This window comes from Nelumbo nucifera, chromosome 5 (genome assembly GCF_055504915.1).
Source record: "Nelumbo nucifera cultivar China Antique chromosome 5, China Antique-T2T, whole genome shotgun sequence".
Classification (NCBI taxonomy): domain Eukaryota; kingdom Viridiplantae; phylum Streptophyta; class Magnoliopsida; order Proteales; family Nelumbonaceae; genus Nelumbo; species Nelumbo nucifera.
Genome location: NC_142653.1, coordinates 85,558,332 through 85,585,404, shown reverse-complemented (window position 1 = coordinate 85,585,404; position 27,073 = coordinate 85,558,332). Strand labels below are relative to the sequence as shown.

General features: G+C 40.0%; 1 protein-coding gene across 1 annotated transcript in view; it reads left to right on the top strand.

Annotated features, from left to right (window-relative positions):
* LOC104590802 (calcium uniporter protein 2, mitochondrial-like) overlaps positions 1-26,697 on the top strand; it is a 28,098-nt gene extending 1,401 nt beyond the window's left edge. The window contains exon 2 of the mRNA XM_010249544.3: positions 25,848-26,697. Within this exon, the coding sequence (XP_010247846.1) occupies positions 25,848-26,300 (453 nt within the window). The 3' untranslated portion in view covers positions 26,301-26,697. The remainder of the gene's footprint in view (positions 1-25,847) is intronic.
* The last annotated feature ends 376 nt before the right edge of the window (positions 26,698-27,073 follow it).

Sequence of the window (27,073 nt, the reverse complement as noted above, 5' to 3'; positions counted from 1 at the left end):
GGTATTATTAACTTTCCCCTAACCCTTTTTCCCCAAAGTGCTGGTTGCGGGATTTGATTCCGCTCAACGCTGGAACAAACTGACTAACACACCAACGAGCCAGCCCTCGGTTGGTTATTGTAATCAAATTTTAAGGGGGCTTGGATTTTTTTTTTTTTGATCAATAAGGGGGCTTGGATTGTACTCTCTGTATTTTTAGCAGATTTATGAATGCTATATGGTCGGAATGATCAAGAATCTCCACTAATTATTTCCTTGCTGCCTTCAACTACTTTAAACTTTGCTTTCCTCTTCGTCCTCCAATAATTATCATTAAGCATTAGCTAGGCAATGCTTTTGGTTTGTGCCTCTCTAAACAATATTATGTTTTTGGGAAAATAATTTCTGTTCAGTTTTCCAAGCTTTTGAGTAACCATATACACTTCCTTTTATATTTCAATTTGACGAAGCATCTTGTTCATATCATACCATGGTTTTCAAGGCACTAGGGCGAGGCCAGGGGACAGGGGGGCCCTTGTGGATGGATTTTTAAGTAAAAAATATGTATCCTAGGGTAGTTCTCTAGGTTCCATAACCTTATTTCCTTAATAATTATCCATAATTTTCATAAGAAAAGTATAAACTTCATGTTTAAGTATAGAAAATCAACATATTCCAACATATTCATGAGAAGAAAAAGGAGAAAGAAAAGAAAATTCAAAAAATATAGGGGCTGAACCCCAATTTCTGTTATAGGAAAAGAAGAAAAGAAAAGGTTGAAGAAGAAGTGGAAGAAGAAAATGTGTTGACTAGACAACATTTTAAGTTCTTCCTTACTTATTGGTTCAGGTTTTTAAGTCTTTGAACAATACAGCATTTAGCAATGTTTGTCTTGATTAAACCCTAACAAATAACAAAAATAATAAAAGAAATTCGTATATAAACACACAAAATTAATATTTTTGTTTAATAATGTCTATTTTATAATTTAACCACAAAAAATTAAGAAAATATTTTTTTATAACACACTGTACAAAACTTCTTGGTGGTTTGGTGAGGTGAGCCCCCAAGGACGCCTTGTCTAGGCACTTACTTGACAACTATGTTTCACACCATAGGAAAAATCTATAGAAAACTTGTAAACTTGTTACCTGAAACTTTGACCCTGATAATGTAAGATCTTTCAAGGAAAGTTGATTCTGCACGGTCTTTTTGAAACATTTTTCCACACAAACTCACAATCCTGCTTCTATCTTGCCCAGGCTTATTTGTTGGTTATGCCTTCAACCACCTGAAGTGTTCAGGGTTGAAGCCTGTAAGTGACTGTGGAAAAGATTCCAGACTAAAAAAATAGAAACAATTTTTATCTAAGGGTATCATTGATATATGATAAAACTTTTCTGGGGTAAAATAATCACCCTTATACCTTTTTGGCTGAAAAAAGTTCCATTACTCAGGAGAAAAACAACAACACAACCATAGATTTCAAAGGCTCCAAGGTGAGGCTAGGCAACTGGGGTGGGGGTGCCTTGTTGCCTAGGCAATGGATATTGTTTTTAAATAAAAAAATGAATCCTAGGGTAGTTCCCTAGGTTCTATAGCAACTAGAAATCATCATTCATTAATAACTATCTATAATTTTCATAAAAAAGTATAAAATTCATATTCAAATGTAGAAAATCAACATATTCATGAGAAGAAAAAGAAGAAAGAAAAGAAAATTCAGAAAACATAGGGGCTCAGCCCCTATTTTTGCATTAGGAAAAGAAGAAAAGAAAAGGTGGAACAAGAAGAAGTTAGCATATAAAACCACAAAATGAATATTTTAGTTTATAATGTCTATTTTACTATTATATTTTCAAAAAATTAAGAATATAAAAGTATTTCATAGCACCAGGTACAAATTTGCTTGACAATTAAGCGAGGTGAGTCTCCATGAGTGCCTTATCACCTAGGTGTTGCCACAACAACTCTGAACACAACAGGACAAGCATCAACAAGAACAACAACTAGCAACATCTATACATAACACTAAATTATCAGCTAGGAGACAACAAAGACAATAGTCACAATACAAGATAACCACAACAAAATCAAGACACTGCTGACTCCACACGCCTGCAATCCTTAGCTAACATTAGCAATCTAACTAGGCATATCACCTTCTAATCTGGCAGATGCAGAGAAGCCTTTCTGGACAGCAACATGAGCTGCTCAATTTGCCGATATTCTGGTATGAGAAAAAGCTATGTCCAGGTCCAACATAACCCCAAAATATTTAGGATCAAGAGGTGAACTTCTGAACAACTGTCTACCCTTTTGGATAACCAGTCTACAAGAGATTTATAATCACTTTCCATCACTACCTGATGTTGATTTAATCTTTTGACTAATTTAACACCTTCAAAAGCAGCAAGAGTTTCTGGTTGTTTAGGAGGCATAGCCAAACGAAAGCTATATTGGATTGCCGAGCACTTTCCTTCAATACCACGGGCATCATTATCATCATCATCATCATCATCATCATCATCATCTTCAGATTATCCAAAGTTTTCCTGCATACCCTATCAATCACAAGTTCACAACCAAAGGGTTTGGAACTTATCCATTAAAACAGCATCATTTTGAGCCAACCAAATATTCCATAATAGTAAAGCAGTAGAAATAAGTAAATCAGATTTTATTTCCCTCTGAGAGCAGCTAAGTCTTGACCCATTTACTGAACGAGGATGTAAAACAATCCACCTGACCAATACTATCAAAGTTTAGGCCTAAAACACTACCAAACCATGAGGTTTCATATGCCCACAACCACACAAAGCATGGAAGACATATTCATATTCCATAAAACATATATGACACTTTGAATCTGGGCAGTATTCATTTCAGACATATTTGCTTTCACTGCAATAGCATTTAGACAGCATTTCCAAATATATATTCTGGTTTTTGGAATCACAAGCAAGGACCAAACAATACCCTATAGCCTCTTATCCTCAGCAGCGATCAAGGTTCAAAATATCAATATTCACAATATTAAGCTCGGCAATGATCAAGGTTCAAAATGTCAATACTCACAATATGTAGGATTATAGAGATCAAAATTGTGTATCATGAACTTTCAACAAGTGATTTTTTTTTTTTAACCTATTAAGTTTGATTTTCACAGATAGGTATGCTAAGATGGGCATTAACACTTGAAATTATTAAAATGCTCTAACTCTCAGTAATTATTATTTTTCTGGCCCTCAATATTGATATGATATGATATGATAGTATTGATACCTTGAACCTTGGGCAGTGGTGGTCTGGGTATCTGAACTTGCATGGTTCATATTCTTTGCTACAAAGTATGCTGACTTAGCTGAATAAGATCTGTTTGGGTCAGGACTCCAAGTTAGCTTGTCATCCCAAAGTCAGGTAACTTAATTTCTAGGATCTTCTCCACTACAGATAGGGTGAAATGACTCAAATGAGCTTTGCTCAGCTAAATATTACATCTCTCTCCATTTGCAAATAAATCACACTTCTGATAAATTTAGATAAGCTGGATTTGGACTATACATCCTAAAACCTTCGAGACCAGGAACCCATGAATCTTGCCAAATAGGTACCTGCTTACCCAAATCAATACTCCAACAGACTCCTTTTAGCACTTCCCTCCATGATACTCTTCCAACGCCATGAGCCCTATCTTGGAAGAGTGGAATTAATGTAGGATCTACTCTGAATATATTTCTCTTATTAAACTAGCCCACAAATTGTTCTCATGTAATGGTAGCCTCCTAGCCAGTTTGGCGAGGATAGCCTTATTGAAGCATGATGGGTCTTTGAAACCCAAGCCACCATCCAACTTGTTTCTATTAATCTAATTCCAATTGACTCAGTTAACCTTCCTAGACTGGCCATTATTCCCCCACCAAAAGTTCCTCTGAGCTTTTTTCAGTCTCACAAATCTTGCTTTGGATTAAGAAATGCATACAGTAGGAAGGAAGGACATCAATAAGTGCCTTTAAAAGGGTTTCCTTTCAAAAAATTGCCCTTCTAGCTACTCAATTTCTTCTCCACTCTATCAATCAAGAATTCAAATATTCTACTTTTTGACCTTTAAAAACGAGAGGGGAGACCAAGGTAAATAGATGGCTTATCCACTCTTTTCAAATGTAGACACTTAGAAACAATCTTTTGGAGTTATAAAATGCATATTTGAGCTAAATTCTACTTATTATTTACTTAGATTCACTTATTGATGAAAAACCTCATATTTCTTAATTGTCTACATGATTCTTTGTCCTTCTCCAGCTTTACCTTCACAAAGGTATAGCTATCATTTGCAAAAACAAGTGAGAGATGCTAGGACAAGCACAATTTATCTTAACACCAGTCATCTGCTTATTTACCATGCTTGCATTTAGCATTGAGGAGAAGACATTTGAACATAGCAGAAAAAGATATGGTCATGTGGATTTGTAGAAGACCTTTACTTGGAAAGACTTGTTTTCACTAAACCTTTAGTAGGATTTGGTAAGATGTAGATGTGACACATTTAATGACCCACCATATCCATTTTTTACTGAAAGCTTTTTTTTTTGTCCATCACACCCTTTACAAAAGCCCACTCAATTTTGTCATGAGATCTAGTCATGTTTAATTTAATGGCCATGGTACCTTTCTTAACGTTTGTATGTTTCATGCAGTGGAATATTCCATGAGCCGTAAGGATATTATCTCCTATGCATTTTCCTTCTAAGAAAACACTCTGGTTTAGAGAGATGATAGCCCAAGTTAGATTTTAGACTATTTGCTAATTTCTTTTTTTTTGCAATTATTTTGTAAAATGTATTGCACAGGCTGACAGCTCTGAACTAGCTTGCTTCTTCAGGGTGTTTGACCTTAGGAACTTTCAAGGTGCCAAGATGAAGCTAGGTAATACGTAATAGGGGGCAGCACCTTGTTACCTGGTCAGCTAGGTGATGGAATGTTTTACATAGAAACCATGCAAGGATAATTTCCTAGGTTCCATAGCAACCAGAAACTATCTTTCGTTGATAACTATATCTAAACTTAATAATAAAAATGTATAAGCTTCATATTCAAACATAGAAATTGGGTCACGTAGTTTGAGTGCTATCCTTGTTCTTTATTTGTACAGCCTCTGGTTGTACTCTTTCCTTTTAATGAATTGATACTTTACTTCTCAAAAAATATTCAAACATAGATATCAACATGTTTAGGAGAAGAAAAGAAGAAACAAAAGAAAATACAGAAAATATAGGGGCAGAACCCCTATTTTTGTCTAGGAAAAAGAGAAAAAGGGGTGGAAGGAGAAGAAGAGGATGATGATGATTTCTGTTATCTATCAAAAAAATGATGATGATGATGATGATGGTGATAAAGATAAAGAATGTGTTGATTGAACAGTGTAGGTGTTCAAGACTGCTATCAGTCTTGATCACTAAGAAACTTCAGGTTCGAAAAGAAGAAAGAATAGAGGAAGGAGGAGAAAGAGGAGAGAGAGAGAGTAGAGAGAGAGCAGTAGAAGACAAGATTTGAAAGGAAGGACAGAATCTCAATATTTTGCCGCCGCCACTTTATTTAATATTTATAGGTTATGCTCATTACATGGAAATGACAGATCTGCCCTTAGTCTTTACATAACAAATAGAGCAAAATAAGACTGAAACAAATAACAACTGAAACAACTAAATGACCAACAACTGACCCTAGGAAGACTAGAACACCTTCTACCCTACGAACACAGTGGGACCGTAGCTGTGGGGCCCACATCAGTGTTCTCTACACTCCCCCTCAAGTTGGGAATAAATGTTTATCATTCCCAACTTGGATAGATCCGCCTCTAGCTTCTTCCGTGGTACAGCTTTGGTGAGGATATCTGCCAGCTGCATGTTGGAGGTGATGTACGGGAGACACACTTCTTGTGATGAGACCCTCTCTCGTACAAAATGTCGATCCACTTCAATATGTTTAGTTCTGTCATGCTGTACCGGGTTGTGTGCTATATTAATAGCCGCTTGATTATCACAATACAGCATCAGGGGCTTCTCATACTCAATACCCAACTCCTCAAGTAGTCATCTCAGCCACTCCGTTAGCCATTGACCTGTATTCAGCTTCAGCACTAGATCGGGAGACAACACTCTGTTTCTTACTCCTCCAAGAGACCAAGTTACCTCCCACAAGAGCACAATATCCAGAGGTAGACCTTCTGTCATCAACACTTCCAGCCCAATCGGCATCCGTATAGACCTCCACCTTCACGTGGCCATTGTTCTTGAACAGTATACCTCTACCCGGGGCATCTCTTCAAGTATGCTAATATTCTTTCTGCTGCTAGAAGGTGCGTGGTTCTAGGAGAATGCATGTACTGACTGACAACACTAACTGCATAACTGATATCTGGCCGAGTGAGGCATAAATATAGGAGCTTTCCCACTAATCGCTGAAACATAACCTTGTCTTCAAGAGGCTCCCCACTCTCTGCACTAATCCTGTGGTTCTGTTCAATGGGTGTATCTGTAGGTTTGACACCTAGCTTTCCAGTTTCCGCCAACAGATCTAGAACATATTTCCTCTGAGAGACAAAGATCCCCTGTTTAGATCTAGCAACCTCAATACCCAAAAAATACCGTAGTGCACCCAGATCTTTCACCTCAAACTCTTGATGAAGGAGCTGTTTGAGGGACTCAATCTCATGGTTGTCATTTCCTGTCACCACAATATCATCAACATATACTGTAAGTAATGTCAAAGAGGACTCCACCCTCTTGATGAACAGTGTATGATCTGACTGGGCCTGTACATAACTGAACTTCCCAAGGGCTAGTCTGAATCTGTCGAACCAAGCTCTAGGTGACTGCTTCAAACCATACAATGCCTTATTGAGCCGGTAGACCTTCTTACCTGCCTCTATATCATAGAATCCAGGAGCCAACTGCATGTAAGCCTCTTCCTGCAAGTCCCCATTCAGAAAGGCATTTTTAACATCCATTTGGTACAAAGGCCAAGTGTGGCTTGCTGCAAGAGATGATAGAACTCGAATGGTGGTCATCTTGGCTACCAGGGCAAATGTCTCCAAGTAATCTATACCATAAGTCTGAGTGAACCCTTTTGCAACTAGCCGAGCTTTGTACCTCTCAATGGAACCATCTGCATTGTGCTTCACAGTAAATACCCATCTGCATCCAACTGGTTTCTTTCCTTTGGGCAAATCAACTAGCTCCTAGGTATTATTTTTCAACAGGGCATCAATTTCAACTTGCATTGCACCTCTCCACTCCGAGACTGATAGGGCTTCTTGCACTATTCTTGGAATAGGGACATTAGCAACGGAAGTGAGATAAGACCTGTAGGAGGGAGATAGGCAATCATAGGATAAAAACTGGGAAATACAGTGGGCTATAGATGTGGTACAGTGCCGTTTCCCCTTACGGACGGCAATGGGAAGGTCAAGGTCATCTGGAGGAGGTGAAGTGGCAATAGTGGAAGAGGTCTCTGTGGGCCCTAGGACTGTAATACCTGGACTTGGAGCCGCAGAAGAGATTGGAGCTAGCCTGGACTGCTGATGACCGGGATCAACCTGCCTGCATCGCCTGTGATAGACCCTCAACTCCTGATCCCTCTGACCACCCTCACTATGGTAGCCCTCATCACCCAATGGAATAGGTAAGGGAACAGCCCCAAAAGTACGAACCCTACCCTCATTGCGCTCCCCCTGAAGAAAGTGACCCAAGTCCCGACTCATACTGCTCTCCCCCTAAGGAGAAACCCGAGAATAATAGGGTGTCTCCTCAAAGAAAGTGACATCCATGGAGACAAATCTTTTCCCTGAGACAGGATCATAGTAGCAATAACCCTTTTGAGTTTGTGCATAACCAAGAAAAATGCATTTGGAGGCCTTTGGTTCGAACTTGGAGTGATGGGGTCCGAGAAGCTGAACAAAACAGGTACAACCAAATGTTTTAAGGGGAACAGTAAACAACTCCTCATCTGGGTATAGAAGAGAAAAAGGAGATGACATATCAAGAACACGGGAAGGAACCCGATTAATAAGATATACTGCTGTGAGGATAGCATCACCCCAGAAGCGAATAGGGACATTGGAGGTAAACATAATACTTCTAGCTACCTCCAAGATGTGCCTATTCTTCCTTTCTGCAACCCCATTCTGCTGAGGTGTATGAGGGCAAGTGCTTTGGTGGATAACCCCATGATTAAGAAGGTAAGATGCCAATGGCTTAACAAAGTATTCCTTTGCATTATCAGATCTAAGAACTCTGATCTTGGCATCAAACTGGGTTAGGATCATTTGGTGAAAGGTTTGTGTTGATTGAACCCTAACAAATAAGAAAATAATAAAAAGAAACTAGTATAGAAACCCACAAAATGAATATTTTAGTTTAAGAATATCTATTTAATTATTATAAATATCAAGAAACAAAGAATATAAAAAAGTTTCATAGTGGCATGTACAAAATAGGTAGGCGATTAAGTAGGGCAACCATCCATGGTGCCTTGTCGCCTAGGCATCGCCTTGACAACTATGTTAGACATCAAAGTTATGTATGCTAAGTTCATTTTTCTCAAAAGATGGCATCCCTTAATCATTTATCAAAAAAAAAAAAAAAAAAGATGGCATCTCTAAATAAACCTCTCAAAGCATGCTTAACATCTCCTACAATATCCCAATATTTTTGGAATAATAAATTAGGGAAACCATTTGGCCCATTAGCTTTCCCAGGTTTCTTCTTAATAGGACACTTTCAATTTCCTCATCAGAAATTTCTCTCTCAAGCTCAGTGTTGCCCTCTTGACTTATAACTCTTTCTATTGAATTCAGGATAGGCTCCATGTTAATTGGATTTGAGGATTGGAAGAGGGATTTAAAATAGTTTTTAACTACTTACTCCATTTCATGCCCTTCCACCTAAACTCCATTGCTTTTCTTTATCTTTAGCATTCTATTCCTAGATCTCCTGCCCATAGTAGTCCAATGAAATAACTTAGTATTTCTATTTCCCCATTTTTAACCAATTACTTCTAGCTTTTTGAGCCCAGTGGATATCCTCATATTTTAATCATCCATTAATCAATCACTGATGCAGTTAGGCGAGAGAGTTACGACGCCTAACGTCGATGACCAGGAGAGGCAAACCCACAAGATGATTGCATGGCTTTGATCTTCCGGCTCCCGTAAGATGTTGTTTAGAGGTGGTTCGGGTTTTTTGGGTAGAAAGGGAGGTAGGTGGGGGGTGGAGAATTGGCACAATCCAAACAATAAAAGGTTAGGTTTGAGAAGAAACTTCTCCTTTAAAAGTGCGGTAGGTGTAGGGATTTGGCCTAGATTTGGAGAGATGATCATATGAAGGGAGGGGGATCGACAATTCCTGGAAATGGAAGTGGAAGCCAAAAGAAATTTCCTTAAAGGCTATTTAGTGGGCTGCTTCGAGAGGAAGGTGGGGGTGGAAGAAATCAAAACCTAGCCAACAAGAAGTTGGGGGGAGGTAGCAGGGGTGAGGATCAAGAAATTAATAGATGATCGATACCTGTTTATCTTCTCATCTAGGGAGGAGGCAGAATGGGTGTTGTACAATGGACCTTGGAGGTTAGGACAAAATTGGCTGGCAATTGATTGGTGGGCAGACTCAGACGCTAGTAGAGAAGAACAGAGAGATACTCCGACCAAAGGAGACATGGATGAAGGTGTTCGGACTGCTGTTGCCGCTCTGGTACCCAAACATAATAGAGGGGATAGGGAATATCTGTAGAGGCTTCTTAGGGACGGATGATTCGGTGGAGTTGAAAACCTGTGAATGGGTATGCATCAAGATTAGAAAGGAGGGAGAGGTGCCAAAAAAGATTAAAATCGTGACAGGAGACTCCACATTTTGGATCTGGAAAGAGAGAAGACCAGTGGTGGAGAAAAAGGAGAGGATAGAGGGGGAAGTGTTTCTAGGGGGATTGAATTCTTTTGGAGGAGCTAGAGAAGATCTGGATCTAGAGGTAAGTAGAACAGTAGTTCTAGAAGAGGAGGTGGAGGATAGTGGAGGTCAGGGGTGGTTACTGGAGGGGAGGAAGAAAAGAGGGAAGGGAGAGCGGTCTTTCGAGATCCTTATCTGAGACGGGGTCGGAGGCTATGGGGTCAACCAAGGGGGTTGGCTTGAGAAGTCAGCAACCCTCCCCCACCGTGCGATGGAGCCGAGTATCAACCGTCAACAGGAAAAGGAGGTTCAAATTTTAAACAAAGACCTAGGAGGAGTGAGCTTTTCTAAAGAAGCCTTAAAAGAAAGTATTTTGGAATGTTTAAAAGAATTGGAATGGATGCCAGCTAGGCAAGAGCAAGCAACCTGAAAGAAACCCGGACCCGTCTAATTTCTCCTCAAACCCAACTGGGAACTCGGGAGGGGGAGTGTTCTTGGCCACCGGGACCGAACTAGTTAGCCTCGACAGATCAGATCTTCCCTGTAGAAAGGGATATCTTTGCTCGATTGCAGGCCGGCGTGGAGCTGAGAGGCTCAAAAAACCCGCAAAGGCCTCTTTGTAAGCAAAAGACGCCTTCTAGAGTCTCCACTACCTTAGTCTTGATGGGGAGGATGTTTAGTCGGCTGTTGTGATGATAGAGACAATGTTAGAGGACTCAACTCCAGAAGAAATTACCCCGTTTGCCATAATTGAAGCCAGAGAGGAATCTACCCCACAGTTCCAACCGCCAGCCGAAATCCCAAATTATCAGTATGCAGTTCCATTTTGATTCGAGAGGGTGGACAAAGAAGGGGAAAGGAGGTGGTTGTGGAGGGGGAGGGGTGAGAAAAATGAGGGAAGGAAGAATGTCAACTCTACTTCGACCTGGGTGACCTCAAAGCTATTGGGGCTGGGGAAGTTTTTGGGGTGTCGATAGAGGGCTTGGAGGAGGAGACAATTAACTACTTAGAGGGGATAGAGAAGAGGTTGTCGGTGGAGAAAGAAAAACTGAATGCTAGAAAGGGGGGAAGTTCTTTCAAGAAAAACAAGGAAATGCTAAGACTCTCTTGGGGTTTGAATGAGAAGGCGGGGAAAGGGGAGGATCAGGTGATGGGAGGGGGAAAGAAGGGTAGAGAAAAGTGAAAGGCTAGGACAAAAGGGGGGGGGGGTGTTCTTATCGTATTTTCTTTATGGAGTTAAAAGTTTTGTCTTGGAATTTGAAGGGTTTAGGGTCAAGGAGAAGAAGGATGGTGGTGTGCGACTTATTGAAGAGATGGAGGTCGGAGGTGGTTTTCTTGCAAGAATCCAAATTGGAAGTGGTGCAAACTGAAACAATCAGGAGTATCTGGGGAAAAGGGGAAGTTAGATGGATCTACAAACCATCTAGAGGAAGTGCAGGAGGCCTAATTGCCATGTGGGATAGATTGAAATGCAAGATGATTGACTCCCATGTTGGTGATTTCTCCATTTCAGTTGAATTAGAGTGGGAGGGGGGAGTAAGGGGTTTGCTTACTAATGTTTGTGGCCCAACTTTAAATGAAGAAAAGGAAAGGCTTTGGGGGGATTTATTTGAAGCAAGAGGGTCTTCCACAATTCCTTGGGTAGTAGGGTGAGACTTCAATGTAACTAGATTTTTGGAAGACAGAAATGGAGGTAGAAACGGAACTAGAGACAGAAGGCGATTTGCAAATTTTGTAATTCAATTTGAACTAATAGATCTTCCTCTAATAGGGGCCCAATTTATGTGGACAAACAACCAAGAAAATCCTGTCCTAGTAAAACTTGATAGATTTTTGGTGTCCTCGGGGTGGGACCTATTCCAAAACCTAAAACTGCAGGCTTTGCTAAGGTCAATTTCAGACCATTTCCTTCTTCAACTAGTTTGTCCTCTAGTGCTCTTGTTAATATCATCCCATATTTGACTTTCTAGCCTAAATATCTTCAATGAGAGAAAAACCACACTGAAATTCTGGCCATCGATCTTCATCCTATCCACCTGGAATTTCCTATTAGGTTCTTCGTTAACCTACGAAGGTGTAGTTTTACTTATCCCTTCTCCACAAGCCTTTTAGTTGGTCTCCGAAGAATCACTGCTGGATTCTGCCTCGTTTCTCTTTTGGCCATCTCATTCTAAACTACTCCTTGTTTTCTTGGTAAACACACAGTAGGGTATCAGAATAGTTTTGGAGTCAAAACTACTGCTGGCGGCACCAACCTTTTTGTTATTTATATTAGGGCGACTCACTTTAAAATAAAAGAAGGTAAAAATACATATGTGCCCCTATGACACTAAACTAAAGAAAAGACTAACATATTCAACACTCCCCCTCAAGTTGGGACATAGATATCAATCATGCCCAACTTGTCACATAAGTCATCGTGCTGTGAGTGATATAAGCTTTTAGTAAATATGTCTGCAAGTTGCTCCTTAGAACTAACATATGGGGTGCACACTTCCCATTAACAATTTTCTCTCTAATAAAGTGTTTGCCAACCTCAGTATGTTTAGTTCTATCATGAAGAACTGGGTTGGTTGCAATGTTGATGACAACCTTTTTATCACAATACAAGGTAATGGGGCTATCAACTGGAAAACCCAGTTCGCTCAACAAATTTTTTATCCACATAGCTTCAGCCACCCCATGGGACATTGCTCTATACTCAGGTTCAGCACTAGACCTAGCCACCACACTTTGTTTCTTGCTTTTCCATGTTGACTAGGTTTCCTCCCACAAAAGAACAATACCCACTAGTGGACTTTCTGTCATCAACTGATCTAGCCCAGTTAGCATCTGTATATACTTCAATCTTCAAGTGTCCATTCTTTTGGAATAGCAAACTGGCTCCTGGAAACTTCTTTAGATATCTAAGGATTCTCTAGACTGTCTCTAAGTGTGTGGTCTTAGGAGCATGCATGAACTAACTAAGAACCTCCATGACATAAGCAATGTCTGGCAGAGTCAAGGACAAATATAGGAGCCTTCCCACAAGTCTCTGGAATTGTTTTACATCCTTGATAATTTCACCACAACAGTCCCCCAATCTGTGGTTTGGATCAATGGGAGAGTCAGCTGGCTTAACCCCTAGTTTTCTTGAATCCTGTAATAGATCTAGGATGTATTTCCTTTGAGAAATGAAGATCCCCTTTTGTGAGTGGGCCACTTCAATTCCAAGGAAATACTGTAAGGGACCTAGATCCTTCACTTCAAATTGAGTGGCTAATAGGTCCTTTAGCCTCTAAATTTCAACTTTCCAGTCACTTGTGATCACTATGTCATCAACATACACTATCAAGGCTGCAATCTTTCCTTCCCCCCTTTTCACAAATAATGTATAGTCAATCTGACAATGTGTGTAGCTAATCTGCTGCATAGCCAGATGAAATTTACTGAACCAATCTCTTGGTGATTGTTTTAGACTATACATGACCTCTTTAACCTGCAAACTTTTTGCTCTTTGCCTTGGGCATTAAAGCCAGGGGGTTGTACCACGTACACCTCTTCCTCAAGATCTCCTTTCAGGAAGGCATTTTAATGTCTAGTTGATGAAGATCCCAATCAAGATTTGCAACAAGAGAAAAAAGAACTTCGATGGAGTTCATCTTAGCTGTTGAAACAAAAGTCTGCATAATCTACTCCATATACCTAGGTAAACCCTTTTGCCACCAACCTAGCCTTGTACCTTTCTACTATGCCATCAGCCTTGTGTTTCATTGTAAACACCCACTTACACGGTTACACCCTACCGATTCCTTACCCTCAGGAAGATCCACTAACTCCCATGTACCATTTTTATGTAAGGCATTTTTATCTTCTTTCATTGCATCTGTCCATTTAGGTACTAAGAGAGATTCTTCCACATTTTTAGGGATAGGAACACTGTTAATGGAAGAAAGGAAAGCACGAAAAGAGGGTGAGATGTTCTCATAGGAAACAAAATGGGAAATAAGATGCTTGGTGGTACAATACCTAACTCCCTTTTTGCAATAGGGATGTCTAGATTATTGGCAAATGAAGTATCAATAGCAAGAGGATTAGAAACATCAATAGGAATAAGACTACATGGTTGGGTAGGATCTGTCCTTGGTGAATCTGATGATGTTGGTGGTACAGTTTCAAGTTGCTCCATAGCTCTTGAACTCGGTTGACCCTTGCAACGACGAATAAAAACACGGAATGGAGGAGGGTCAGGCAGAGGGGGAAGAACCTGAACTTGTTTCTCCTCCACCTTACTCTCCCCCTAAGGAGAAATAGAGAAAAAGGGGTCAATCTCAAAGAAAGACGTGTTCATAGACACATAGTATTTTTTGGAAATGGGATCAAAACACCGGTAACCCTTCTGAGAAGACGGAGAACCCAAGAATACATAGGGAATGGTACGAGGATCAAGTTTACCATGAGTAAGAGATAGGTCTTGAACAAAACAACAACAACCAAACACACGGATAGGAATGGAGAAGAGGGGGGCCTTGGGAAATAGGAGCTGATGAGGGGCCTTGTACCCTAACAAGCAAGATGGCATATGGTTGATAAGATAGGCAGCACACAACACATCATCCAACCAAAAACATTTAGGGACATTCATGTGTATGAGTAACCCACAAGCAACTTCAAGGAGATGGCGTTTTTTCTTTCGGCAACACCATTCTATTGGGGGTTCTAGCACAAGAGCTACAATGGATGGATCCACACGAAGCAAAAAACTCCATGAGATACCTATGGAAGTACTCTTTGACATTGTCCCACTGGAAAATCTGGATCTCCGTTTGAAATTGAGTGAATCTCAAGTGTTGGATATCTTTAATAATTTTGGGTACTTCATCTTGGGACAGCATAAGATACACCCATGTATATCGGGAGTAGTCATCAATAAGCGTAATGAAATACTTATAGCCAGTCTCGGATGTTAAAGTAACAAGGCCCCAAACATCAGAATAAACAATATGGAAAAGAAAATCAGATTTGTTATTCCTTGAAGTAAAATGATTTCTACAATGTTTGCTCAACTGACAAGTTTGACATGTGAGTTCAGACACTGACACCATCTTAAACAAATCTGAAACCAAAACTTTCAACAACTCAAAAGATAAATCACCCAAATGACTATGCCATAAATAGACTTGACTCTTACTAGATAGACTCTTGGACTCAATAGCCGTAAGACTAGCTTTAGTCTCCAACATGTAAAGACCATCTACCATACGCCCTCTACCAATCATCTTCCCCGAGGCCAAATCCTGTATCACACAAGAAGAAGGGAAAAAAGTTTATTGAGCAGTTTAACGAATTTGTTATTGTTAGTGTAGGGGTATTTCTATATTTATACTTATGTTGAGGTTGCTGATCTGTAATATTATATTAGAACTAGTGCTCCTCACTTAAATAAGGGCACATGTATCTTTTCCCTAATTCGAACCAGACTTTTCTTCTCTCCTTTTCTCCTCCTTTCTCTCTCTCTTTCTCCTTCTTTCTTCTTCTTTCTTCTTGGTTGTTATTAGACTAACAGAACTCAAAGGCAGGCCAATGTGGTATCAGAGCACAACTAAGCAACTCGGATCTGTCCAGATTTCTGTTCTCTGTGCACTCAATCTAGGGTTTTCTCTTGATTTCTCTGCCATCGATTGGAGATAAGGGAAAGGGCTGAAAAGGAGTGGTCGCCCTCTTCCCTTGGAGGTTTCTATGCCTCCAGTTGTGCTGTTCATGGTCGGTTGCTGTGGTTTCTAAGAAGTCCTCCCCTAATCGATGAAGAGAAGAGGGCTGATTCGTGTGGTGCAGTGGGTGTCTTGTGTGGATTGATTTTCTTCTTGTGTGGTTTGTTTTCGGGTGATGAGGTAAGAGATTTCTATGCATATTTTTTGTTATGAATCAAATAGGAAGTATGTTTCAGATCGTATGATGGGATTTCAAACTGTAGTGCGCTAGGGTTTATGTTGCTTTTTGTATGATTCGAAGGGGGAGTGGTTCTCATATAGTGGTGAGATTTCAGGTAGTCGTAGGGTAGGGTTTGTGGTGTAAAGAGTGCAACCTTCAGCAATAACAAGTGCTGAAACCAGTGTGATCAAGTAGTGTGCAGTGTGCCGAATTCAGAGATAACAAAATTCAGCAATGGGAGATAACCGTGATAGTAAATCTAATGTGATGATACCTACTGACTACCTGAATGTTCAAATGACCTCCATTAAACTGAATGGAGAGAATTATGTACCTTGGGCTAAATTTGTAGAAGTTTTTCTGAAGGCAAAGAAGAAGGTGAAACACATAAGGGAGGAGAAACCCTCCACTGATTCACATAAGTATAAAGACAGAAATATCTCTACACTAACAATTATACTACTAATAGAGAACAAATTTATAGGTAGTTTTGGAACATGTAGAACATCAGAAAGGGTGAGTCCAGGAGGAAGAGAGATGGTTCCTTGACCAGCTATGGTTGAGAAAGAACCATCAGCAAGTTTCACCTTGTCCCTATCAGATAATAGATGATAAGATTGAAAACAATTTGACTTACCCGTCATATGGTTTGAGGCTCCAAAATCTGCTATCCAAGGGGAGTCTGAGGGATGAGAGGACACATGGAAAGCTATGGCAGAATTACCATTACCTGATGTAGACACAAAGGAAATTGAGGGGGGAAAAACAGAATCCATCTGGTGGATTGCCCTCCCATACAACTCCAAATGGTCACAAAAAGAATTAATGATATCTTCCTTGGGATCACTCACGGGAGGGCTCATGGTAGTGGTAGATGATTGAAGGCTCCTGAGAGGCCAAGTTTGCTACATTTTCTTCTGACCTTACTGTCTCAACTTCTTATTCTGGTTTGATTTTTTACTCAACTCCTGGGCCCACTTTGGCTTCCCATAAAGTTCCCAACATGTATCCCGAGTGTGTCTAGACTTCTAACAATGAGTGCACCATAGTTTATCCTTGTCATCAACTTTCTTTTGGAAGTCACTCTTCTTAAAGGAATTACCACCTCCTGTAACAACACTCCCTTTGGCTACTAATGGAATCTGCTCCCCCTTAGAATTATTCATCACATTCCGTCAACTCTCTTCTGACTGTACTAGGGCATGCACTTCTTGCGCTGATGGGAGATCTTTACTCCCCAATATCTGAACCCTGATGGACTCATATGTAAAATTCAGCCCTAAGAGGAAGGCAAAACCCATTGCTGGGAAACTAGAGACTTGTAGGCTTTAGCATCTACATAACATTTCTAGTCTATGTTCTGATAATGATCTAATTCTTTCCAAATAGAGGTCAAATCTGAATAGTAGACAAAGAGACTCCTCTCCCCCTGCTTACAAGTTGATATATTTCGGCATAATGCCGTTGTTTTGATTATATATATTTGGCCTGTTCCCTTATCTCATGAGCTATTTTTGCCCATATTGAAGGTCTTTCTCACTTGTGGTAGCCTGGACAAGGACATCCATGACATCACTATGCTGTTTTCCTGGTCCCACCTATCATGTTCTACACCTCTAGACTGTGGTTCTTTAACCCTACCATTGATATACCCCACTTTCCCCCTTGCAATTCTGTAAAGATTGATTCCCCTTGATCGTTCTAGGTAATTTAGACCATCAAAGAGAATCACAGCCATGGGAATACTCATGTCAAAACCTCCACTCCTTCCACTCTGACTAGAGGTCACACCAGACACCAGAATCCTCAGAAGACATAGTGCTTGTTCTCAGTTCAGTCACATACTCATAGTTCAGTCAAGTTATTAAAACTTAGTCCAGTCACAGTTCTAGGCACAAAATGGACCTTGTTCTCACACAGCATAATCAAAGCTGGCCACACAACATCACTTCTTCTCAGATTACCACACTACTGAGCCAATTCAGATGAAAAATATCAGTATCAGGTCTGACCAATCCCTTCAAGCAACTGTAGTTTAATAGGAATTAAGAGGAAAAAACTGCTGTCACAGAAGCTACAGAACATGCAGACTTGAACAGATCACCTTTTAGGGCACAAAGAAGGATCACTCGATCCACATAGGCTGAGAAGAAACACTTTCACAGCAGTTACTGGTCAGTAGTCCTACATAATCCAGTTACCTGGGTACAGAAGGATCAACTAATCCACAAGGTTGAGAAAAAAAATTTGGGAACACCCTTCACTGCATTTGGCTTCCCTTCCCTTGGTGTTTTCTGGGCCCACGACCAAGAGGGAAGAGGAAGAACTACACAGCAAGTCTTCTCACGTCAACCTGATCTACTAGACAAAAGAAGGAAGAAAAAAACTGCTCGCACTGCTCCTAAACCCAGATCTGTCACTCTGATACCATGTTTTCTTGGTAAACACACAGTAGGGTATCAGAACAGTGGGAGAAGAGAGAAGAGAAGTTTTGGAGTCAAAAGTACTGCTGGCGGTGCTAGCCTTTTTGTTGTTTATATTAGGGCTACTCACTTTAAAATTAAAGAAGGTAAAAATGCAAATGTGCCCTTGCGGAACTAAACCAAAGAAAAGACTAACATATTCAACACTCCTCTTCAATTCCTTACTACTGCTGGCGGCTTTAACCTTTTTGTTGTTTATATTAGGGCGTCTCACTTTAAAATAAAAGAAGGTAAAAATGCAAATGCACCCCTGCGGCACTAAACTAAAGAAAAGACTAACATATTCAACACTCTTCTTCAATTCCTTCTTCATCTTTTGGTTCAGAAATTTCATCTCCTCAGGGTCATCATATACTCTTAGCCAAGGACCATAATCACCCGGTCCATCTCACCACCAACCACATGAAGGGCCATATTTCACTTGATTTCTTCCACTGGATCCTTCATTTTAGAGTAGCCATAATCAATGTTTTAGAAGGCATGGGAGGCATACGCCTGGAGGCATGCCTCCAAGTGAGGCGTCCACAAAACGCCCTAAGGCATATGCCATAGGTGTTGATGCCTTTGAGAAGTACACCTTAGGTGCATGAAGCATACACCCCAGATGCCTTTTATATGCCTCAAGCACACGCCTCATACAAAAAAGATAGAAAGAAAAGAAAAAGAAAAGGGAAGGGAAAGGAAAGGAAGAAAGACAGAAAGAAAGAGAAAAAGAGAAAAGAAAAGAAAAAGAAAGGGAAGTGAAGGAAATAGTAGGGAGAGAAAATTTGGGTCCCGGGGCAAACCCCCTGCTCCGACTTGCCCACTTGACTTGCTCACTTTGACATGACCCCCCCGCTTCTAGCAAGTATTATGTGCATCGTCATTCTTCTTAATATAACACATCTTCCATAAAAGAAAAACAAAAAGAAAAAAGTTGAGATCCTCCTTCCTCTTCTTCTTCCTTCCCCTCTCCTTCCTCTTTTTTTATTCTTTTGATGTATCATAGAAATTTTTTTAGAGCAGAAATAACAATCACATGGTTACAGAGTACATCCAGCAGAGGCACGAGATGCAAGCCCCAGCTAGAAAACAGATTACAACTGAGCCCAGAATAATTCAGACTTATGTACCCCCGTTTTGCAAAAAAAAAATCAGCCATCCCGTTAGCTGAACGCCTTTCCCATTGGACTGAAATTGTCATATCTCTGACCAGCCATTTAAATCTTTCATATGTTCTTTGTATTTCCAAATTACAGTTTCAGGTTCCTTCAACCACCCTATTACCGGTTTAGAGTCACCTTCAAATAACAGTCTGTCATATTTTAATTCTCTAGCAATCTATATTCCTTGTAAGACAACTTGGAACTCCACAAAAACTGAATCCCCTACTCCAACTGGACCTGATAAAACAGCAACATCATGACCTTTAGTGTTTCTAAAAACTCCCCCTATACCAGCTAGGCCTGGGTTCCCTAGACTGCTGCCATCAAAATTCAGTTTGATGAATCCTGGACCTGGTGGTTTCCCACCCACAACAGGTTTGACCCTTGTAGAACTTTTAGTTATAATGTCCAAATTTATCGACATATCATCAAAGGAGAAATCAGAAAATAATTTTAGAGACTTGGCCCACATTATAGCTCTATATAATATGCATTCCAGCACTGCTTCCTTACTTCTTTCTTTATCGTTGAACACTCTACTATTCCTTTCCTCCCACACCATCCAAATCAATGCAGCCTTGATACATCTCCACAAAATTTTATCCCTTCTCTTTGGCCAGCTGAAAGTCATTTGTTCAAAGAGACTTCCAATCTGAATAGGAAAGATCACCTCTGACCAAGAAGTTCAAACAGCTTTTCCAGAGACTAGCAACAAAAGGGCAGGATACCAGAAGATGGTAACAGTTTTCTCCACTTGCTGTACATAGGGTACACCAATTTTCAAAAAAAAAAAAGGGATAGACACATGAAAGGTCTTCTTTTTTGCAAAACATCCAATGTGTTTATTTTTCCATGGAAAACTTCCCAGCACAAAGCCCTAACCTTGGGAGGAATAGGTTTAGCCTAGAATTTATCAGCAGGTCAAAGAGGAGAGTTTGGGTCTGAACACAAGAGGCACGAGAAAAGAGACCTTTGGGGCGCGGAATCCAAATCCAACCATCAGACCATAGTTGTCAAGGCAACTAGGTGAGGCTAGGTGACCATGGGGTGCCCAGGCACCTAGGCGATGGAATCTATAAATATAAAATTTATATAGTTCAGCCATATAATGATGACGACTGACAGCTGAGAGTGACTACTGATGACTGAGAACATTCATGGACTCATCATGGGCACATGATGATGATGATGAGTGGAGAAAGGGAGGACTGAGTATAGGGGCGGAGCCCCTGTTTTTTTTTGAAAAAAAATGAAAAAATGTCTGAGCTGAGAAGAGAGAACTCAGGACTGATTCAACTGAAATCTGGAAAAGAGAAAGAACTAACCTACTGAAGCTGAGGTGTGATGTTGTTGGGCTGGGGCTTGAAGTCTTCAGTTCTCCTCCCTCTCCAATTGAACCAAAAAAACCCTTGACATAAAGAAAAAAAAGGCTGTATACTTGGTCTTAATACTAAAATGATATCATGTAACCAGATTTATTTTAAAAGAATAAAACATCCAACAAAATATCAAAACAATAAATTTAAAAAAATATCAAAACAATAAATTAAAAAAATAGTTTTTTAGATGAATGTAGGCACCTAGGTGCCCGCTTAAGTCTTTGGGCAGGTGCCTAATATGAAAAACTTGTGGCGTTTGGGTGAGGCGACCATGAAAAACCCCCTAAGCGTCTAGGCGTCGCCTTGAAACTATGCATCAGACTTAGAAAAATCCATGAAAATAGAGTAAAAACCTTGTAACAATGAGGTTGCCTTTTCTGATTCAAGGTCCCTTAAATTTCTTCTAAAACCAAAGTTCCAGCTTAACCCAGTTAATGCCGGAGAGGGAAACAAAGTTAGAAACAAGTTCTTTTCTAAACAAGGAGAGAGAACACTCTTCATCCACCTTCTCTTAAGGAGGCTTATGCCTCTTACATTCTAAACTATACTTCATGCCTCTAGGTAGTGGAATGCCTCATGTCACACCTCCATGTTTTAAAACATTGGCCACAATTTATTTCTTCATGGTCTATTCTTCCATAGGTTAAACATAGGTAGGTGCTCATATTGGAATGGATACCCTTGAGGTTGATGGAGTTGATATAACCTGTCAGGAGGAGATTGCTAGTAGGTTTGTGGCTCATTTCAAATCAATCTTCTAGAGACCTTTGGAGAATTGGGTAAGAGTGGAGGAGGACTGGCCAACTTTGAATGAGTTAGACAGGGGTTGGTTAGAAAGAATGATTAAGGAAGAGGAGATTAAAAAGCTGTCTTTTCTTTGGATAGAGCTAAGGTACCAGGTCCAAATGGGTTTACAATGACATTTTATTAGGACTGCTAGGGCATAATCAAAGAAGATTTAATTGGAGCCATTAGAGAATTTGAGGATAAACATATTGTGAGTCTTGGAATCAATGCCACTTTTCTAGCTCTAGTTCCTAAAAGGACTAATGCTAAACACCCCAAAGATTTTAGGCCAATCAGCTTGGTGACTAGCATTTATAAGATTTTCGCAAAAGTGCTCTCTAGGAGGATAAAAGCAGTTCTTCCTTCTCTCATTAGCCAAGCACAAGGAGCCTTTGTATATGATAGACAAATTATAGATCAGATCCTCATTGCAAATGGGAGTGTAGAGGAGATGAGGAAATCTAGTAGAAAAGGCTTTGTTTGCAAATTGGACTTGGAAAAGGCTTATGATTTAGTGGACTAGAGTTTCTTGTTGGAGGTGTTAAGAAGGTGTGGTTTTGGGAACAAATGGTGTAATTGGACAAGTGGATGCTTAAATTCTCGTCATTACTTTGTCTTGGTTAATGGAGTGGTTAAGTATTTCTTTCCAACCAATAGAGGCCTAAGACAAGGTGACCCACTTTTTCCTTTCCTCTTTACACTTGTTGCTGATGTACTCAGAAGATTGATCTCCAATGTAGATGAGGACCTAATAAAGGGTTGGAGAATAGGGAGGAGAGGCATTTTAGTAACTCACCTTTAGTTGTTGATGATATTGTTATTTTCTGTGAAGGGAATGATTTAAGCAAGGTGAATAACCTTAAGAATTTAATAAAAGCTTTTGAGCTTGCCTCCAACTTGAGGATAAACTTTGATAAAAGTTGCGTGGCTGGAGTAAACATGGAGGATTAGGAGGTAGAATCCATTGCAGTGTGTTTAGGTTGTGCCATTTCCTCTTGGCCTTTGACCTACTTAGGTCTTCCCTTAGGAGCCAACCCTAAAGAAAGTAGTTTCTGGGCCTCCATTGTGGAGAAATTCGATAAATGCTTGGCGGCCTGGAAAAAGAATTACATCTCAATAGGGGGTAGGGTGACTTTGATTAGGGCCATACTTGCCAACCTTCCAACGTACTTCCTTTTAGTATTTAGGATTCCCCCAAGGGAGGCTAAGAAACTAGAAAAGGTAATGAGGGATTTTCTGTGGGAACCCGGAGAGGTGAAAAAGGACCATCTAGTTAGATGGGAGATAGTCAATAAACCTAAGGAAGAAGGGGGCCTAGGGATAGGGAACATAGTGTAGAAGAATGAAGCCCTCCTAGGGAAGTGGTTATGGAGATGGCCTTGGGAGAGAGAGAGATTATGGCATGAGGTGGTGTCAAGTATTCATGGCTGCTCAGAAAATGGTTGGGATGCTAGGATATCTCGTCGAGCTGCTCTCACAACACCTTGGAAGTCTATACATGGTATTCTCCCTCGCTTACTTAGGTTTATCAAGTATGATGCTTGCTCTAGTGATTCTATTCGGTTCTAGGAGGACGTTTGGGTGATTCTATTAGGTTTGCCTTTAGCAAATCTATCTATTTATTATTTGGCGTTTTTTAAGATTCTGGTAGGGGTGGCTAGTAAGCTAGAAAAACTAATGAGAGAGTTCCTTTGGGAGCTAGGGGAGGAGAAAAAGGACCATGGGGTTGGGTGGAAGGTGGTGTTCAAGAGTAAGAAAGATGGAGGCGTTGGCATTGGGAACATAAGAGAAATTTGGCTCTATTAGGGAAATGGTTGTGGAGATTTTCATTGGTAAAAGAAAAGCTGTGGGTGAAGATAGTGGGTAGTATTCATGGGCTTGCAGAGAATGGATTGGATTCTAGGATTCTGGCTAGGACTACAAGGGCATCACCCTGCAAAGCTATCTAAGCTATTTTGCCTTTGTTTTCTCCCTTGATTAGGTATGATTTGTACTCATGCAATCTCATTAAATTTTGGAAACATGTTTGGATTGGGGATTATCCTTTAAGAATGAACCGGTATCCACTTTCCTTATGCCCTCTAACTTGACCCTTGGATTTGATTGGAACTTGGGTTTGAGAAGAGATATCAGTGACTTAGAATTAGACAATACCTTGACTTTATTATCCATTATTGATGGGATTTTCTTGGAGCCAACAAAGATAGACAGTAGAATTTGGACCCTCTCTCCTTCGAGTTTCTTTACTTGTGCTTCTTTCTTTAAAACCCCAATACAACCTAATGTTCCTCTTGGTCTATCATTCCCTGTTAAAGAGGTGTGGTGTCAACCCATCCCTCCAAAGGATGGGAGTTTTTGTTGGGAAACCTTTCTGGAAAGAGTTAACACATGAGATTTGCTTCAAAGAAAAAGGCCCAATAGATGTTTGTCTCCTCACTAGTGTGCCCTTTGTAAAGCTGTTGGTGAGTCTGGTTGTTACTTGCTAATTTACTGTCAATTTGCAAACTCTATTTGGGAATGGTTCATTCCTTTGTTTGGGTGTAGGTGGACTTCCCCAACGAATGTGCAAAGCTTGTATTCCTCTACCTCCAACTGTCAATTTTCAAACTCTATTTGGGAATGGTTTATTCCTTTGTTTGGGTGTAGGTGGACTTCCCCAACGAATGTGCAAAGCTTGTATTCCTCTACCTCCAACTAGCCAACAAAAAGGGAAAAGATTATATGGAGATGTGTTAGAGATGCTGTATGTTGGACTATTTGGGAAGAAAGAAACTCAAGGATTTTCTTAGGAAAAGGAGAGAAGTTTGGAAGCAGTGTTACTTAGTGGTGACTCGTATAAGGATAATACATTGGTTGAAAACACTGATATGTTTGCAGAATTCTCAGTGGATGATTTGCTAAGAAAATAGAAGGAAATTGCAATTTCAGCTTCAGTTAGGAAGGTTTCAAGTTCCTACTGAATTCCTCCACCTCTTGGTTTTATCATACTGAACTTTGATGGCAGCAGCATAGGCAATCCAGGATCCTTTGGAATAGGGGGAGTTATAAGGGATGAAAAAGGGAATGTGATAGCCATGTTCTCTAGCCCAAGGTTTTAAAAATCAGACTGGACATGAAACTGTTTTGGCTACTGGTTTCTGGGTCAAACAGTCCGACCTTTGGTTTGAACCAACGGATGGTTCTGATTAAAAACTTAAAAAATAAAACTAAAATGAAAAGCGGCCAAAAACCGTTGTCCGTGTCAATGGTTCGACCGCTTGGGTCAGTGGGTCGCTGACAAAATCAACGTTTTTTTGGCCAAGGAATGGTTTTAGGAGGAAATGGAACTGGTTGTCTAACTGGTTCCATTTTCAAAACCATGCTTTGTCCCAATCAAAGTGGGAGATTCTTTGAGGACCAAGATATTAGCAGCTCTGGAAGGGGTACAAAGGGCTAAAGATCTGAATATCAACAAACTGATCTAGAAGGAGACTCTGAGACTGTAGTGAGCTGGCTAAAAGAAAACAACTCTAGGCTTTGGAACTACAGCAATGAAAAGAGGAAATTTAAATGGCTGACTAAGGACATTGAAGTTTGATGCACATGGGTAAAAATAAGTGCAAATTCATTTGCGAATGACTTAGCTAGGCAAGGGGTGAATAGGAGTTCTGTTTTTTTTGGCTCAGTTATAATCTTTCTTTTATTTTGGGTGTATGTTGGCATTTTTGTGGAGTTAAGATATTTTAGCTCCCCTCCTCTGTATTCTTATTCTTAATTAATTAATGAATTTTACTGTTATTGATAAAAAAATTACTTCGCATTAGTTTTAGAACATCTTAGGATCATAGTTTCCAGTGGTTTTGTGTCGATAATAGAAAAAGAGCTGCATATTGATACTTATCCATAATGTGCTTAGATGGACAGTGAAGCTGTTTTCTGAAGCATAAAACGGTTTGAGTGGAACTTCTCAATTAGACTATTGATGGAATACGTTGGATTGTCACACCATGTATAAACACAATTGCATGGGAATCTTCTGTTTCGTCATGGCAGTAGAGCTAAAGGAGAGTGATCCATGACGCTAATATTTATTAATATGCTAGATTATCACGAGGACATAATAAAAGATAATTTGTTAACTTTTCTCCGTTGGGTACTTCATTCATATTGATCAATCTATTCAATCTATCAATTGTCCATTCTTATTTGAGTTTTAACTGTGTTCTTTTTTTCCCCATTGGTTTTCAGGTAGTGGACCTAGTTAGAAAAGCAGTACCCCTTGCTTTGACACCTGATGATGATCCCAGGAGGAATGAGCTGAAGTTGCTTCGGAAGAAGAAGGAAGAGATTGATATGCTGGCCCACAAGCAAGTGCGCCGAATCCTATGGTCTGGCTTGGGTGTTGCTGTTGTTCAAGTGGGGCTTTTCTTCCGGCTCACATTCTGGGAATTTTCTTGGGATGTCATGGAACCCATTGCATTCTTCACGACTACTACTGGCCTGGTCATTGGATATGCTTACTTCCTGGTTACATCGAGAGACCCCACATACCAAGACCTCATGAAGAGGCTCTTCCTGACAAGGCAGAGGAAGCTGTTCAAGAAGCATAATTTTAATGTTGATCGTTTCATGGAGTTACAGAGTCAATGCAAGTCACCACTAGATGGCACCATTGTTTTGAAGGAAGAGGAAGAGATGTAGAAAAAGGGATTCTTTTCATAGAGATTATGCTTTCTAGTTTTTGTTGATTTTTTATCATTCCATCCTCTTCCAGCCTCCTTATATGGGAGTTAAGTTCTACATCGCATGGTAGCCTTTTATGTCTTGGATGCTGGGAGCCAATTTTCCTATCGTAAAGTATTTACTAGCGGCGTTTTATGTATTTATTAGTATTCTTGTAGAATGACTAGTGTTAAATGTTAGAAAGCATGGGATGGTTGTTGATGCTTTATCGACTGAATCCACTTTCCCCGTAATTGCATACACCTTTTGGTTGGAAATGAACCGTCTCAATTTCCTAGAATTTCTTTTGGATTATTGTATCTATGTGCATCAAGATATTGATTCATTTATCTCTCAATTTGAGAAATAAGATAAATTCCGACTCCCAAATTCGATAAACTTTGCTGTGTTCAATCTTTAGATTCCGTAGTAACCATATCATGTAAACTAACCTCTCACTTAGTTTTTGTGGTATACTGGTATTCCAGGATCGTTAAGGGAAAGCTCACTAAATGTCGTATCAAATTTGCTCAGTTTAACTACCAAAGAAAAAAAAAATCATACTTGGATCTGTAATTAATTTGTTGGTGAAGTCTCTAGCTAGTTGTAGTGGATACCTGAAAATTCCCGCCTTCACCCAAATCCGTAAGGCTCAGTTTGGAAAGAGTGCAAATATAAATTTATAGAGTACAAAACCTTGTATTTTATATGTATTTACACTATATATTTATATTTGTATTGCTTCCAAACTG